This window comes from Diaphorina citri, unplaced genomic scaffold, assembly GCF_000475195.1.
Source record: "Diaphorina citri unplaced genomic scaffold, Diaci psyllid genome assembly version 1.1 scaffold1301, whole genome shotgun sequence".
Lineage (NCBI taxonomy): Eukaryota > Metazoa > Arthropoda > Insecta > Hemiptera > Psyllidae > Diaphorina > Diaphorina citri.
Window position 1 is genome coordinate 90,477 of NW_007378730.1, and position 14,545 is coordinate 105,021.

The window sequence follows — 14,545 nt, forward strand, 5'->3', positions numbered from 1 at the left end:
AATAGAATAGAATAGAATAGAATAGAATAGAATAGAATAGAATAGAATATACCTTGTTTATCCTGCCCGAATAGGACTGAAAAGTCCCTTTACCCCAGCAGTCTAAACAAGGTCTCGTATATTTGATGAGTTAAAGAATTGTAATCAACAACGTTCCAATAGAAAGAGTTAAACATTATACGTACCTTGGAACAATAATTAATGAAAATTGGGATAACTTGCAAGAAATAAGATGCCGGATAGAAAAAGCAAGATCAATATTCAATAAGATGAGTGCAGTATTCAAAAATCATAATTTAACTTTGAATACCAAATTGCGCTTTTTGAGATGCTATGTGTTCTCCGTGTTGCTGTATGGGGTCGAAACATGGACAGTCACACAAGAAATTACAAAGAAACTTGAGGCCTTTGAAATGTGGCTGTATAGAAGGATGCTAAGGATCTCATGGAAAGAGAAGATTACAAACATTGAAGTCCTACGGCGGATGAATAAACAAACAGAAATAGTCAGCACGCTGAAAACGCGCAAACTACAATATCTGGGACATATAATGCGTAACAAAAACAGGTACATACTGCTCCAGCAAATACTACAGGGCAAAATCAACAGTAAGAGAGGTCCAGGAAGAAGAAGAACATCATGGCTGGCGAACCTAAGGCAGTGGTACGACAAATCATCAGCTGAACTATTTCGCATCGCTACTAACAAAGTGAAAATTGCAATGATGATCGCCAACATCCGGAACGGATCAACGGCACCCTAAGAAGAAGAAGCCTAGTTAGCTTGGTTCATAGAGCGTCTGCCTTGTTATTGCTAGGCCGCGGGTTCGATTCCCGCCCTAGGTGGATTTTATCCTGAACGGATAATGTTCGTTCTCGGAACGGCTGGCTTTCTCCTATCCTGTCTTCCTTCTCTCTTCGTTTTCGGGACGATAAGGCCTTGACCGTTACAGTTCCGTCTATCAAACCTCTAAAAAAAATAAATTTACTCTCAAACAAATTACTGACTTTGTTGACTTATCTTATGATTTCCAGGGGACATGTTGATAGTAATGGCCCAGATCATCACAGCTGTACAAATGATATACGAGGAGAAATATGTGACCAAACTGGATATACCGGCGCTACAAGCCGTGGGCTGGGAAGGTAAGAGTCGTGGGTTCGAGTCTACTCATTTACGAAATATTTATAAGTTTCCAAACGAAAAAGGTTGGCTTGTGAGTCAAATTATCCTTTATTAACTATAACTACACTACTGAAGTCTTATTGTCCCGAAATCGAAGAGGAAAGGAGGACAGGATAGGAGAAAGCCAGCCGTTCCAAGAACGACCTCTTGAGGATGTATTTCGTCCCGGGTGGGAATCGAACCAAGCTGCCATCCAAGCTAACTTGAATTTATTAAATATGTTGTTGTTTACTAATGCAAAGGAATTGAATAGGTATTATGTCATTTTATTAAATAAAATCCTAAAATATTTCTTCATCAGGTTTCTTCGGGCTTGTAATCCTGGGCGCTCTACAGATACCGGAGCAACGTTGTACGTGTTGGTGTGAACGAATTCTAGAAGGGATAAGAAATACATATAAAAATTACTTAATGACAAAACAAAATTTTTGAAAATATTGTAAAGTTTACAAAATAATGAAAGAGATTATTGTTTACTTATTCTCATATTGTAGGGGACCACGAAAAAGAGATTTTCTCACCTGGGAAGACCCTTTAGGAGAGAAGTTGGTTAATTGGTTGATATCCCAGCAAAGACGTCGTATTTCTGGTTAAAATTGATAGCAAAAAATGGGTGCACATAGAAATTAACATGAGAACACACTGAATATTAATTACCTTGTTTGTACATGTGATGCCCTTAATGGAATTAATCAGCCAAATAGCAGGTGATTGTCTTGACATTTAAATACTATTTTACTTAGGTTTAGGTTATTTATGAAAATGGATACTTACGAGTTGGTTATTCATCCCGACTCGGAGTTTCGTCTATTTCATAGACATTTTCAAGGGAAACTGAGTGTAGGTACTATTTTACTTAGGTTATTTATGAAAATGGATACTTACGAGTTGGTTATTCATCCCGACTCGGAGTTTGTCTATTTCATAGACATTTTCAAGGGAAACTGAGTGTAGGTGTTGTTGTTGCTGATAGTGACAGTTGACACAGCCAAACTTCCAAACAATCTAAAACTCTTACTGGAACATCATTAAACATTAATTTGCACCTAAGTAGTATAGTATTTACAAAGGATGTCAAAATTAAATAAATTCATTAATAGTCAATAGAGGGGACGGTCGACCTGTGCGAATTGGGGTATTCTCACTTTTCAGCAATATTCTCTATCTATGTTATATGTAATATTTTTACGCCGACCTTTTTTTTTTAATTTTATTTAAATGTGAAAAGGATAGGAAGGAGAAGATGTAATAGAAATGTATGTATACTTGAAGTGAAAGAAACCGGCATCGGCAGTTCAATATCCCTATTGGGGAAATCAAAATTGTGATTAGTTTGAAAAGTTATTATTATTATTTTTTTTTTTCAATCATTATAATTTTATTATTTTTTGTACCAACTAAAAGGTAACGTTATTAGTTTATTATTATTTATTATCGTGATTTTTTATACTATTTTAAAGCGAAGAGAGAAGGAAGACAGCATAGGAAAAAGCCAGCCTTGCCGAGAACAATCTGATGCGTTAGGATAAAATCGGCCCCGGGCGAGAATCGAACCCGCGACCTGGCACTTACAAGGCAGACCGCTACCTTTTAGGCTGGCTAGAAGGCTAGAGATAATTTCCTAGTATACTGTGTGTCTGGTAATTACGGAATATTTTCCTTGCTGACGGGTGGAACATACTCTAGGGTAGCTATATTACTTGCAAAAGTATCTCTCTTATTGAGCCATTGATGGGTTCAGGATAAAATCGGCCCCGGGCGGGAATCGAACCCGCGACCTGGCACTTATAAGGCAGACCGCTACCTTTTAGGCTGGCTAAAAGGCTAGAGATATTTTCCTAATACAATGGTATACTGTGTGTCTTGTAATTACGGAATATTTTCCTTGCTGACGGGTGGAACATACTCTAGGGTAGCTATATTACTTGCAAAAGTATCTCTCTTATTGAGCCATCCTTTAGAAAATTATATACCGAATGAATTTGTTGTATCCATATTGTATCTCATGATTTCATTAGTGTTTAGTTTTACATATATGTATATTTCATTTTCCCTTTATTTTATTATTTCCTAAATAAAGAAATATTCATATTAGACATGATTTTGATATTACCAAGATCTGACTTGTTTTTGCGAAAACACTCGAAATGCTGGCCCACGTACCAGAAAATTTTACATTTCACAATAGACACATAACACATTGTTTGTGCATTCAATCAGTCACTACGTATGTATATTTAATTTTCCCTTTATTTTATTATTTCCTAAATAAAGAAATATTCATATTAGACATGATTTTGATATTACCAAGATCTCACTTGTTTTTGCGAAAATACTCGAAATGCTGGCCCACCTACCAGAAAATTTTACATTTCACAATAGACACTTAACACATTGTTTGTGCATTCAATCAGTCACTACGCGCTACTAAAAGTCGCGAGTCTATGCTTCGGCGGGCCTTACGCAACGTTGTACGTGTTGGTGTGCACTAATTCTAGAAGGGATAAGAAATACATATAAAAATTACTTAATGACAAAACAAAATTTTTGAAAATATTGTAAAGTTTACAAAATAATGTATTTTATGTTCTGTTAACAAGTTAAAATATATTGCTTAAATATTCTAAATTACCGGTATAGTATAAAATAAAACAAATCTAATTTGAACGAAAACAAAAATGGAGGCCGGGGATCACAGGAGGATAAAATAAAAAATTGTGCAAAGTTGAAAATTATTTGGACAAAAACAAATGATATAATAAACAAAGAAAAGTGATGCAATATAAATGAAAGGTACAATAGCATTTCATTACCTTAGGTGTATTTAAAAAAGAACTATTACATTATGTTCCTGTAGGAAAGGGAACCCTATGCAAAAGAAATACTTTCTTTCCTACAGGCAAAGAAAGTAAAATTGGACGATGCGCTGTGAGCTTAGATTTTTTCGATCTTGTCTTTGAGTGAAGATTTAAAATGCAACATAATATAAACAATAAATAAAATTTAAACGATTTGAATATGAATGGATTTCAAATAAAATGATTTGAATATGAATGGATGTAAAATAAAACGATTTGAATATGAATGGTATTAGGTACTACATAAAGAATAAAAATGGAGTTCTACAATAACAATTCAATAGGGGAATATAGGCCTTTTCTTTACATTCTTGTCATTTTAGGTGTTAGTAAAAAAAATCAACTTAAAACAAAGTGACAATGGAGCAGTTGCAAATGGGTAAAAATTATAAATAAATGGTCGATTCCTATGTAAAAAGTTGGGGAAAATCCAAATCGGAGGTCAAAACTCCTGACTACCTTACGTGTATTAAAGAGTTCAATAGATATTATGTAAAATATAAAATATATTACTGTAAAATAAATATTATTATACTGTAAATTAAATAATATTAATAATGAGATTTGACTGAATCAGTCAATATTCGCTGCGTACCGCTTTAGTTTATTGCCGACTATAATTCCGGTCAACTAAACAAACACAAGATCTTCTACCATAAGATTATAACATTTGTTTGAATTAGCAAAAATGCTCCATTGATTCTAAACTCAGGCAAATAATGAAGGAAAAAGATAACAGGTTATAATTATGGCACAGTGATTTTTTGAAGATCAGCTAACAAACTGGCAAGGCCAGGGGTGGAGAATCAACAGAAACAATACTTTCCAATTACTTAAGTAATAGAAACAATACTTTGTATGTAACTACTGGCAAAAATGCTCCATTGACTCTAAACTCAGGCAAATAATGAAGGAAAAAGGTAACAGGTTATAATTATGGCACAGCGATTTTTTGAAGATCAGCTAACAACTGGCAAGGCCAGGGGTGGAGAATCAACAGAAACAATACTTTAAGTAATAGAAACAATACTTTGTATGTAACTACTTTAGTGATCGAAAGTAAAAATTAATATGTAATGGCACGAAATTACGAAATACTGTAACTACTTTAGTGATCGAAAGTAAAAATTAATATGTAATGGCACGAAATTACGAAATACAAGTTGTACTGTTTTTAGCACAGAAAAAAACCCAACAAGGTTTCATGCCAAAAAAAAACAGGTAATCTTTCAAGCATAGAGTTTGGATTAAGAAATTTGAATCACGGTGTGTGTACGCACCAATATTTCTACCTCCACGATTTACCACCCAAATTACCGTGTATAACGGGTTTTATTCGTTTCAACAATAGACAAATGTTATTCGAGGGACCCAACATTTCCTACGAAGCATCGAGAGTTCACAACTTACAATTAAAAAATTAAAGTAAAAAAAAATAAAAAAAATAAAAAAAAAAAATACATTTGCATGAAATGTTAAAAAAACATACAATAGATATTCAACTATCCAAGTAATGCGCATTCAAACAATTGAATAATTATAAAAATATTAGCATTCAAATAAATTAATAATTATAAAAATATTAGCATTCAAATAACTGAATAATATAGCACAAATGATATCATAACTAAATAGCAGTGGCGTACATGACAAGAGGCACAAATAGGTCTCTGAAACGAGATCCCTTCTATAGTTTACTAAGGTCAGCCATTCACAATCAGGAAGACCTGACGAGCTCACACACTATCAGGTAGACCTGACGGGTACACCTGATCAGGTCTACCTGATAGTGAGTGGCTGGCCTACAATTGACACAGTGCATAGCGGATATGAAGTAATTGACATGCATTAGTAACGCCCGGGACCACAGTCTTTGTTTGTTCTCTATCCGGATGGATATGGCAGCAAGGAGTCATCAAAAAAGTAGGCTTCGTTGCCAAACGTGTCAAAGGTTCAACGGTAGAATATCTTTAAAAGAGGAAGGTACATTGCACAGTGCTTCCTCCCACAATGATACTTGAGTTAAATTGGTTTATTTTTTATTAAAGCAATCTGGTTGGTTGATTTTAAAATTTGGATTCAAATTTAGCCGATCAGAACTCGGTTAGAACTGAAACGACATGTTACGACACAGACCACATGCGTCTAATGTAGCAGTTGTTCCATAGCTACGAAATAAAAACGGCGGTAAAAAACTCATCTTTTTTCTTCTTCTTTTTTAAACTCACACTGTGGTTCCGGGTATAAGAAAGACAAAGTGGTAGATATACCTACAGAGTGGAGTTCAGAGAAAAGTATAGGAACAGTTAAATAAAGAGAAGAGAAGAAATAGTGTTAAACAATAAAACAATGACAAAATCAACCAAAGAAAAATAAAAAAAATAAAAGGTTTGTAAATAAGGGCTTTAGGAATTGGAAGAAAAACAGTTAGGTACAAGCAAGGGCTTAAGGAAGGCTAAGACAAAGATTTGTACATATAGCACAAATGATATCATAAGTAAATAGCAGTGGCGTAAGTGACAAGAGGCACAAATAGGTCTCTGAAACGAGATCCCTTCTATAGTTTACTAAGGTCAGCCACTCACAATCAGGTAGACCTGACGAGCTCACACACTATCAGGTAGACCTGACGAGCTCACACACTATCAGGTAGACCTGAAGAGCTCACACACTATCAGGTAGACCTGACGGGTACACCTGATCAGGTCTACCTGATAGTGGCTGGCCTACAATTGACACAGTGCATAGCGGATATGAAGTAATTGACATGCATTAGTAACGCCCGGGACCACAGTCTTTGTTTGAACTTCAGTTGAATTGGTTTATTTTTTATTAAAGCAATCTGGTTGGTTGATTTTAAAATTTGGATTCAAATTTAGCCAATCAGAACTCGGTTAGAACTGAAACGACATGTTACGACACAGACCACGTGCGTCTAATGTAGCAGTTGTTCCATAGCTACGAAATAAAAACGGCGGTAAAAAACTCATCTTTTTTCTTCTTCTTATTTAAACTCACACTGTGGTTCCGGGTATAAGAAAGACAAAGTGGTAGATATACCTACAGAGTGGAGTTCAGAGAAGCGTATAGGAACAGTTAAATAAAGAGAAGAGAAGAAATAGTGTTAAACAATAAAACAATGACAAAATCAACCAAAGAAAAATAAAAAAATAAAAGGTTTGTAAATAAGGGCTTTAACAGTTAGGTACAAGCAAGGGCTTAAGGAAGGCTCAGACAAAGATTTGTAAATATAGAGTTTAAATAAAAACGAGACAAGAATATAGAGTTTGTAAACAAGGGCCCTAGAAATGATAAGATGAAGGTTTGTAAATAAGGGCTTTAGGAATTGGAAGAAAAACAGTTAGGTACAAGCAAGGGCTTAAGGAAGGCTAAGACAAAGATTTGTAAATACAGAGTTTAAATAAAAACGAGACAATAATATAGAGTTTGTAAGTAAACAAGGGCCCTAGAAATGATAAGATGAAGGTTTGTAAATAAGGGCTGGGCTTTAAAAATAGAAATTAGAAGTAAAGGCTTTGTAAATAAGAGTACAAAAGTTCAAACGTACAAGGGCTTTAGAAAAGCGAATTTAAAGCTCCATAAGAGAAAGTAAACGAGAGAACACAACAGAGCTGAAACTATAGAACTGGGTAACAGAGCTGAAACTATAGAACTGGGTAACAGAGGTGAAACTATAGAACTGGGTAACAGAGGTGAAACTATAGAACTGGGTAACAGAGGTGAAACTTGTATAAGGAAAAAGTGGCATAATACAGAAAAGTTTGGTTAGAAAATTGCCAAGCTGACAGGGATTCAAACCCAGCACCTCCAGGTTTAGAGGCAGTGCTCTTGACCACTCAGCCACAGAAGTCGGCATAATATTTACTGGTTTAGGGGACTGGAAGAGATCTGATTAGTGATTACTTTCCTAGACAATAAAGAAAGTAAAGAACTTACACATTTCTGCCACATAGTAACTTTCCACGTAATTCTTCTCACACCAGTCAACAGTTGATGTCCGCTCTCCCCAATATCCTGCCTGATCCACTAAAGGAGCCATTTTTCCGATCTTCTACAGTTGAGCACAAGACATTGTTATCACAGCATAAGTGAACACAAAGAGGAATGGTTCACTGAAATGACAAACAAATAAGTATTGAGATAAATGAATAACACTAATTAACAAGTTGGAACGGGATATTTACTTAGTAAACGTCAGTTTTTCCTGGTTTACCTTGAAAATATGTAACAAATAAACCAGATTATAGAGTAGGTACTTACAAATAATATTATTACTATTTCCCCCCCTTAATTTTTCCCCATACACAGGGTGTCTACCAAAATAGAAAAATAAAATTCCCTAACTTTTCCCGGTTTTCCAGTCTATTTTTTCAAGATTTTTCACCCTATTCCCACTGCGCCACAGCCAGTTTTTTTTTTTTTTTTAAAGTAATATTTTCAGGCCTGTAATTTTTCCCCATACACAGTGTGTCTACCAAAATGGAAAAATAAAATTCCCTGACTTTTCCCAGTTTTCCAGTCTATTTTTGCAAAATTTCCAGTCTACTTTTTCAAGATTTTCCACCCTATTCCCACTGCACCACAGCCATTTTTTTTTTTTTTAAAGCAATGTTTTCAGGCCTGTAAAACTTCTTCAATCTCTTTTCATCTGACTAGGGTAAGGTCATGAGTCCTCTATTTGCACCATGAAAAAAAATGCGCCACAGGCCAAATTTTTTTCTTATTTAATGACCCCTACAGCCATTTCTCTCTGATCTGGCTTTGGACCCCTAATAGCTACAATGTTCAAGCTTATAAAAGCGTAAAACTTCTTCAATCTTTTTTCATCCAACTAGGATAAGGTCTTGAGTCCTCTATTTGCACCATGAAATAAGTGTGCCACAGGCCAAATTTTTTCTTATTTAATGACCCCTACAGCCATTTCTCTCTGATCTGGCTTTGGACCCCTAATAGCTACAATGTTCAAGCTTATAAAAGCAGAATGTTTTAAGCACCAGTATAAAATACAACAATGAATAGGTAGATGATAAAATGTTTAATACTAGGTAAGTACTCAAATAATTAGACACCTACTGTCTTTATAAATCATTATCACTTCATAATGATCATGACACTATAATACCTTGTAAGACTATCCTCATAAGTAGATAGTTAAATTAGAGGCAGTACCTATAAATTCTAAACACAGTGTTTACAGTAGGTAGGCAATGTCTTGACTATCAAGTGATCCAGTGTTGTATCTGAAAATGGGTGTATAAGTAGTGTTTTATTTAGACTATCACCTGAGAACAAAAAGTCCCATTATGGTAACAATTTAATAGAGCCCCTCATTATTGATAAAATAAAATATTCTCAACTCACGTGAGGTTATCACAGTAGAACTTGTCGACATTCCACAGTGCGAATCCGAATAGATAGCACGCGAACGACAATGCGTACAGGGTGGCGCAGAGCCGACACCGGGTTTGTCGTATCATACAGATCTGCAGTACGTAGGATGATATGGCGAGGATGGCGAAGGCTGTGTTGTGAAGTACGGGGAGAATAGAGGGGAAATAGAAATGGTGGACGAGAATTTTTAAAGTTGTCGTGGTTGAAGGATTGCCTAAAATGGCCTAGATTATCCGATTGAGAGATTCCAATCCCGAACCATTCTGACAATTGTCAGCTCCCATGGCGTAGTGATCACTGCGCTCGCCTTGCACGCGGGAGAACCGGGTTCGATTCCCGGCGGGGTCAAGAAATTTGTATCATGCAAATGATTGATTCCGTGACTGGATGTTACGGGGCCCACTCAGCCTCGTGAGGAAAATGAGTAGCTATGACATATAAATGCGCATAAATGGTAGGTAAACATTGGATGTTAGGATTATTGAGATATTGGAAAAAATCCTACAATGCTGCAGTGGGCACCAAAGTTGTGATATAATAACACAAAGAAACTGCGTTTACATTTTACATTCTGACAATCCCAAGATTGCGGTACTGAAAAAGGACAATCTCGGGAACAACATACCTACTTGAAATATGCAATTTTGTGGCGAAAAAGAAGGAATAATTAGCCCACGGTGAGACCTTTTTTAAAAAAAAAATCTTTTTTAAGAGGTTCAATAGAGGGAACTGTAACTGCTAAGGTCTTATCGTCCCTAAAACGAAGAGAAGGAAATCAGGATAGGAGAAAGCCAGCCATTTCGAGAACAAGCTAAATAGGCTGACCCTAAAAAAAAATTGTGACCAAATGTGGGTATCCCTATCCAAGAGGCAAAACTTACGTGAGAAGAACACTGAGGTAGGTACCGTGGCCTGCGAAACAATGCCACCACGCATGTAGCTGAGTAGTGGGAGATATCCAGCCTGGTATGGACTCTCTGAAAGACCTATATGCAAAACAAAGCACAATTTAGAAAGATACAAACAAACAAAGAAAACGACCCTTATTTATCTGGTCAAAATCCTCCCCGGACGAGAGTCGAACCCGCGAGCTACCGTTTACAAGGCAGACGCGCTACCCTCCAACCTAAATAGGCTGACCCTAAACAAATTGTGACCAAATGTGGGTATCCCTATCCCAGAGGCAAAACTTACGTGAGAAGAACACTGAGGTAGGTACCGTGGCCTGCGAAACAATGCCACCACGCATGTAGCTGGGTGGTGGGAGATATCCAGCCTGGTATGGACTCTCTGAAAGACCTATATGCAAAACAAAGCACAATTTAGAAAGATACAAACAAACAAAGAATAGAGGGGAAATAGAAATGGTGGACGAGAATTTTTAAAGTTGTCGTGGTTGAAGGATTGCCTAAAATGGCCTAGATATATATGCAAAACAAAGCACAATTTAGAATAATACAAAACAAAGAATAGAGGGGAAATAGAAATGGTGGATGAGAATTTTTAAAGTTGTTGTGGTTGAAGGATTGCCTAAAATGGCCTAGATAACCAAAACATTCCAGTCTTGGATACCACTTGCTCGAGTACTCCAAGGTGAAATAGTTTCTTATTTAATGACCCCTACAGCCATTTCTCTCTGATCTGGCTTTGGACCCCTAATAGCTACAATGTTCAAAAGCTTATAAAAGCAGAATGTTTTAAGCACCAGTATAAAATACAACAATGAATAGGTAGATGATAAAATGTTTAATACTAGGTAAGTATGGCCTAGATAACAAAAACATTCCAGTCTTGGATACCACTTGCTCGAGTACTCCAAGGTGAAATAGCCGGCAAAAGAAAAAGAGGAAGACCAAGAACATCCTGGATCCAAAATCTCAGTCAATGAAATAATTAGATACCTACTGTCTTTATAAATCATTTTATCACTTCATAATGATCATGACACTATAATACCTTGTAAGACTATCCTTATAAGTAGATAGTTAAATTAGAGGCAGTACCTATAAATTCTAAACACAGTATTTACAGTAGGTAGGCAATGTCTTGCCTACTATCAATGATCCAGTGTTGTATCTGAAAATGGGTGTATAAGTAGTGTTTTATTTAGAGTCTAAATAAATTTTAGACTATCACCTGAGAACAATAAGTCCCATTATGGTAACAATTTAATAGAGCCCCATAATATTGATAATATGGTAGAGAATGCCATAGGCATTAAACCCACCCTTGATCAAACTTTATTTATTTTATTAATTCTTAATTTTTGTCCAACTTGTATATATATTTCTGTGAAGATTTGATCGTATTGATAAAATATTCTCAACTCACGTGAGGTTATCACAGTAGAACTTGTCGACATTCCACAGTGCGAATCCGAACAGATAGCACGCGAACGACAATGCGTACAGGGTGGCGCAGAGTCGACACCGGGTTTGTCGTATCATACAGATCTGTAGTACGTAGGATGATATGGCCAGGATGGCGAAGGCTGTGTTGTGAAGTACGGGGAGAGGATTGTACAGATAGATCAGGGTGAAGGAAATGCTCAACAGGAGACCAGCGACAAGACCGGGCTTGGAGAGGGATTTGGGTGATTTGATGTCGCATCTGTGAAACAGGAGAGAAAAACAAATATTATTTATTGAAAAAAGCATCGTCCCTTATATGGGTCTGGCTAGGGGACATTAAACAGAGAGAAGACTAGCGTCTGGCTGTGGGACTATAAACAGGGAGGAGAACAGCTAACCCTAACCAGCAGACCGGGCTTCGAGAGGGATTTGGGTGATTTGATGTCGCATCTGTGAAACAGGAGAGAAATAAATCTATTTCATAAATCATCCTTACGAGGTATGGAATTTTATCCTCAATATAAATTGAGAATATTATAAATTGTTGTTGTTGTTGTTGTTGTTGTTGTTTTCTAATGCTTGAGATTGACTATTATGTCATTTTTCTCCTTGCGTCCCAATATTTGGATACTATGTTGTCGTTGTTTGTTAAGTTTGGGTTAGCCAAATTAACATGGCTAGAGCTAGAGACCATCACCCCGGTGTATAGCAGATACAAAAAGACATCTTTTCTTTATTCTGCTATCGCCATTCTGCGAAAGCTAAAGCCGCTACAACTCCAACAACATATGGGACAGATGACTGAAAGGGTTAAAATACAAAAGGTTCTGCCTAGATCCATGTTTAATAGGCTCTTCCTGAACCGCGGTGAACCATTGCATCGTGAGGACTTCTGCTTATTCTTTAAAAGCAGAGAGAACCCTTTGAGGAACTGCCAGCTAGCTAGGCTGGTTAGGATTAGCTATTTCCCTCCCTGTTTATAGTATACTCTCTCTTTAACGTCCCCTAGTCAGACAAGTCAATATGCTATAGTCACTGGTTCAATACAGTTATGCATTCTTCTTCTTTAGCTTTAAAATTTTTCATTGCATAGAAACAAAGTTTTGTGTTGGAAAAAGAAAACATATACTTACAACAGGTACAGAGAGAAAACATATAATTACAACAAGTATAGAGAGAAAACATATACTTACAACAGGTACAGAGAGAAAACATATACTTACAACAGGTTTAGAGAGAAAACATATACTTACAACAGGTACAGAGAGAAAACATACACTTACAGAGAAAACATATACATACTTACAACAGGTACCTACAGAGAGAAAACATTTACTTACACCAGATACAGAGAGAAAACAAATACTTACAACAGGTACAGAGAGAAACAGGTGCCCCACACCATGGGCAGTTCATCGAACAGTTGCATCTCATATAGGAGAGTCATGTGAAATGCCCAAGATCCCATGCCAACCACTGTAACATATAGATAGAGTTCATTATGTTTTGCAACACTTACATATAGTGTCTAATCTTCTTCTTTTTAGTCCGTCCTTCCTTTATTATTACTAATAATAAAAGGTATAGTGGACGGACTATTGTATTCGCTTCGGTGTCGTCTGTCTGTCTGTCGGTCTGTCCCCATAGAAGGACTTATCCAAACCTGGTCGACCTATACAGGGTGGTTCGTGATTTGCGAATTTGGAAAGGATCTACAGTTTACTGAACCACAAGATTAGTACATCTAGTAGGGAATTTCAACCTACCAAACAGAAATGTGTACGCAATGATGAATTTCTTCTCGAAATCATTTCTAAACACATCATATATTCCATACAGGGCTTGTAGCATCATCACCAGGTTGCTGACAGTGTTCCCTGAAACATAGCATAAATCATTAGATTCAGATAATGAAATGAGAAAAAAAACACAGGTGTGCATGTCAAGTGCCATATGATTCCCTGACACAGTGCATGATTTTACAAGGGCACTTTATTTTCCACAAGCAGAGAAGTTCGTATAAGGAAAAAGTGGCATAATACAGAAAAGTTTGGTTAGAAAATTTGCAACCTGGCAGGGATTCAAACCCAGCACCTCCAGGTTGAGAGGCAGTGCTCTTGACCACTCACTCACTCAGCCACAGAAGTGGGCATAATATCTACTGGTTTAGGGGACTGGAAGAGATCTGATTAGTAATTACTTTCCTAGACAATAAAGAAAGTAAAGAACTTACACATTTCTGCCACATAGTAACTTTCCACATAATTCTTCTCACACCAGTCGACAGTCGATGTCCGCTCTCCCCAATATCCTGCCTGATCCGCTAAAGGAGCCATTTTTCCGATCTTCTACAGTTGAGCACGAGACATTGTTATCACAGCATAAGTAAACACAAAGAGGAATGGTTCACTGAAATGGCAAACAAATAAGTATTGAGATAAATGAATAGCACTAATTAACAAGATGGAATGGGATATTTACTTAGTAAACATCAGTTTTTCCTGGTTTACCTTGAAAATATGTAACAAATAAACCAGAATATAGAGTAGGTACTTACAAATATTATTATTATTTTCCCCCCTTTAATTTTTCCCCATACACAGGGTGTCTACCAAAATGGAAAAATAAAATTCCCTAACTTTTCCTGGTTTTCCAGTCTATTTTTGCAAAAATCCCAGTATACTTTTTCAAGATTTTCCACCTTATTCCCACTGCGCCACAGCCAATTTTTTTTTTTT

General features: G+C 36.4%; 1 protein-coding gene and 3 long non-coding RNA genes across 4 annotated transcripts; 2 read left to right on the forward strand and 2 right to left on the reverse strand.

The window, feature by feature from the left end:
• Positions 1 to 1,019: 1,019 nt before the first annotated feature.
• LOC113469934 lies at positions 1,020 to 1,530 on the forward strand. The gene is made up of 2 exons (XR_003393195.1): positions 1,020 to 1,146; positions 1,488 to 1,530. It is a non-coding gene; the product is annotated as an uncharacterized LOC113469934 (long non-coding RNA).
• A 3,100-nt stretch (positions 1,531 to 4,630) lies between these two features.
• Positions 4,631 to 5,109, reverse strand: LOC113469937. The gene is made up of 2 exons (XR_003393198.1): positions 5,054 to 5,109; positions 4,631 to 4,876 (listed from the first exon to the last, which is right to left on the reverse strand). It is a non-coding gene; the product is annotated as an uncharacterized LOC113469937 (long non-coding RNA).
• A 956-nt stretch (positions 5,110 to 6,065) lies between these two features.
• Positions 6,066 to 7,386, forward strand: LOC113469936. The gene is made up of 2 exons (XR_003393197.1): positions 6,066 to 6,475; positions 7,250 to 7,386. It is a non-coding gene; the product is annotated as an uncharacterized LOC113469936 (long non-coding RNA).
• Positions 7,387 to 8,116: 730 nt separating this feature from the next.
• On the reverse strand, positions 8,117 to 14,335 carry LOC103515242 (alkaline ceramidase 3). Its single transcript, XM_008480171.3, has 8 exons — positions 14,041 to 14,335; positions 13,574 to 13,684; positions 13,178 to 13,283; positions 11,788 to 12,066; positions 10,651 to 10,755; positions 10,363 to 10,442; positions 9,427 to 9,586; positions 8,117 to 8,177 (listed from the first exon to the last, which is right to left on the reverse strand). Exons 1-8 carry the CDS (start codon positions 14,141 to 14,143, stop codon positions 8,117 to 8,119), a joined length of 1,005 nt encoding a protein of 334 aa, XP_008478393.1. The 5' UTR covers positions 14,144 to 14,335.
• Positions 14,336 to 14,545: the final 210 nt, after the last annotated feature.

Coding starts and splice junctions, on each gene's coding strand:
- LOC103515242 (XM_008480171.3), bottom strand. CDS start 14,143: ATGGCTCCTTTAGCGGATCAGGCAGGATATTGGGGAGAGCGGACATCG. Junction 13,685..14,040: donor TTACTATGTGGCAGAAATGT/GTAAGTTCTTTA, acceptor GCTATGTTTCAG/GGAACACTGTCAGCAACCTG. Junction 8,178..9,426: donor TTCTACTGTGATAACCTCAC/GTGAGTTGAGAA, acceptor TTGTCATTTCAG/TGAACCATTCCTCTTTGTGT.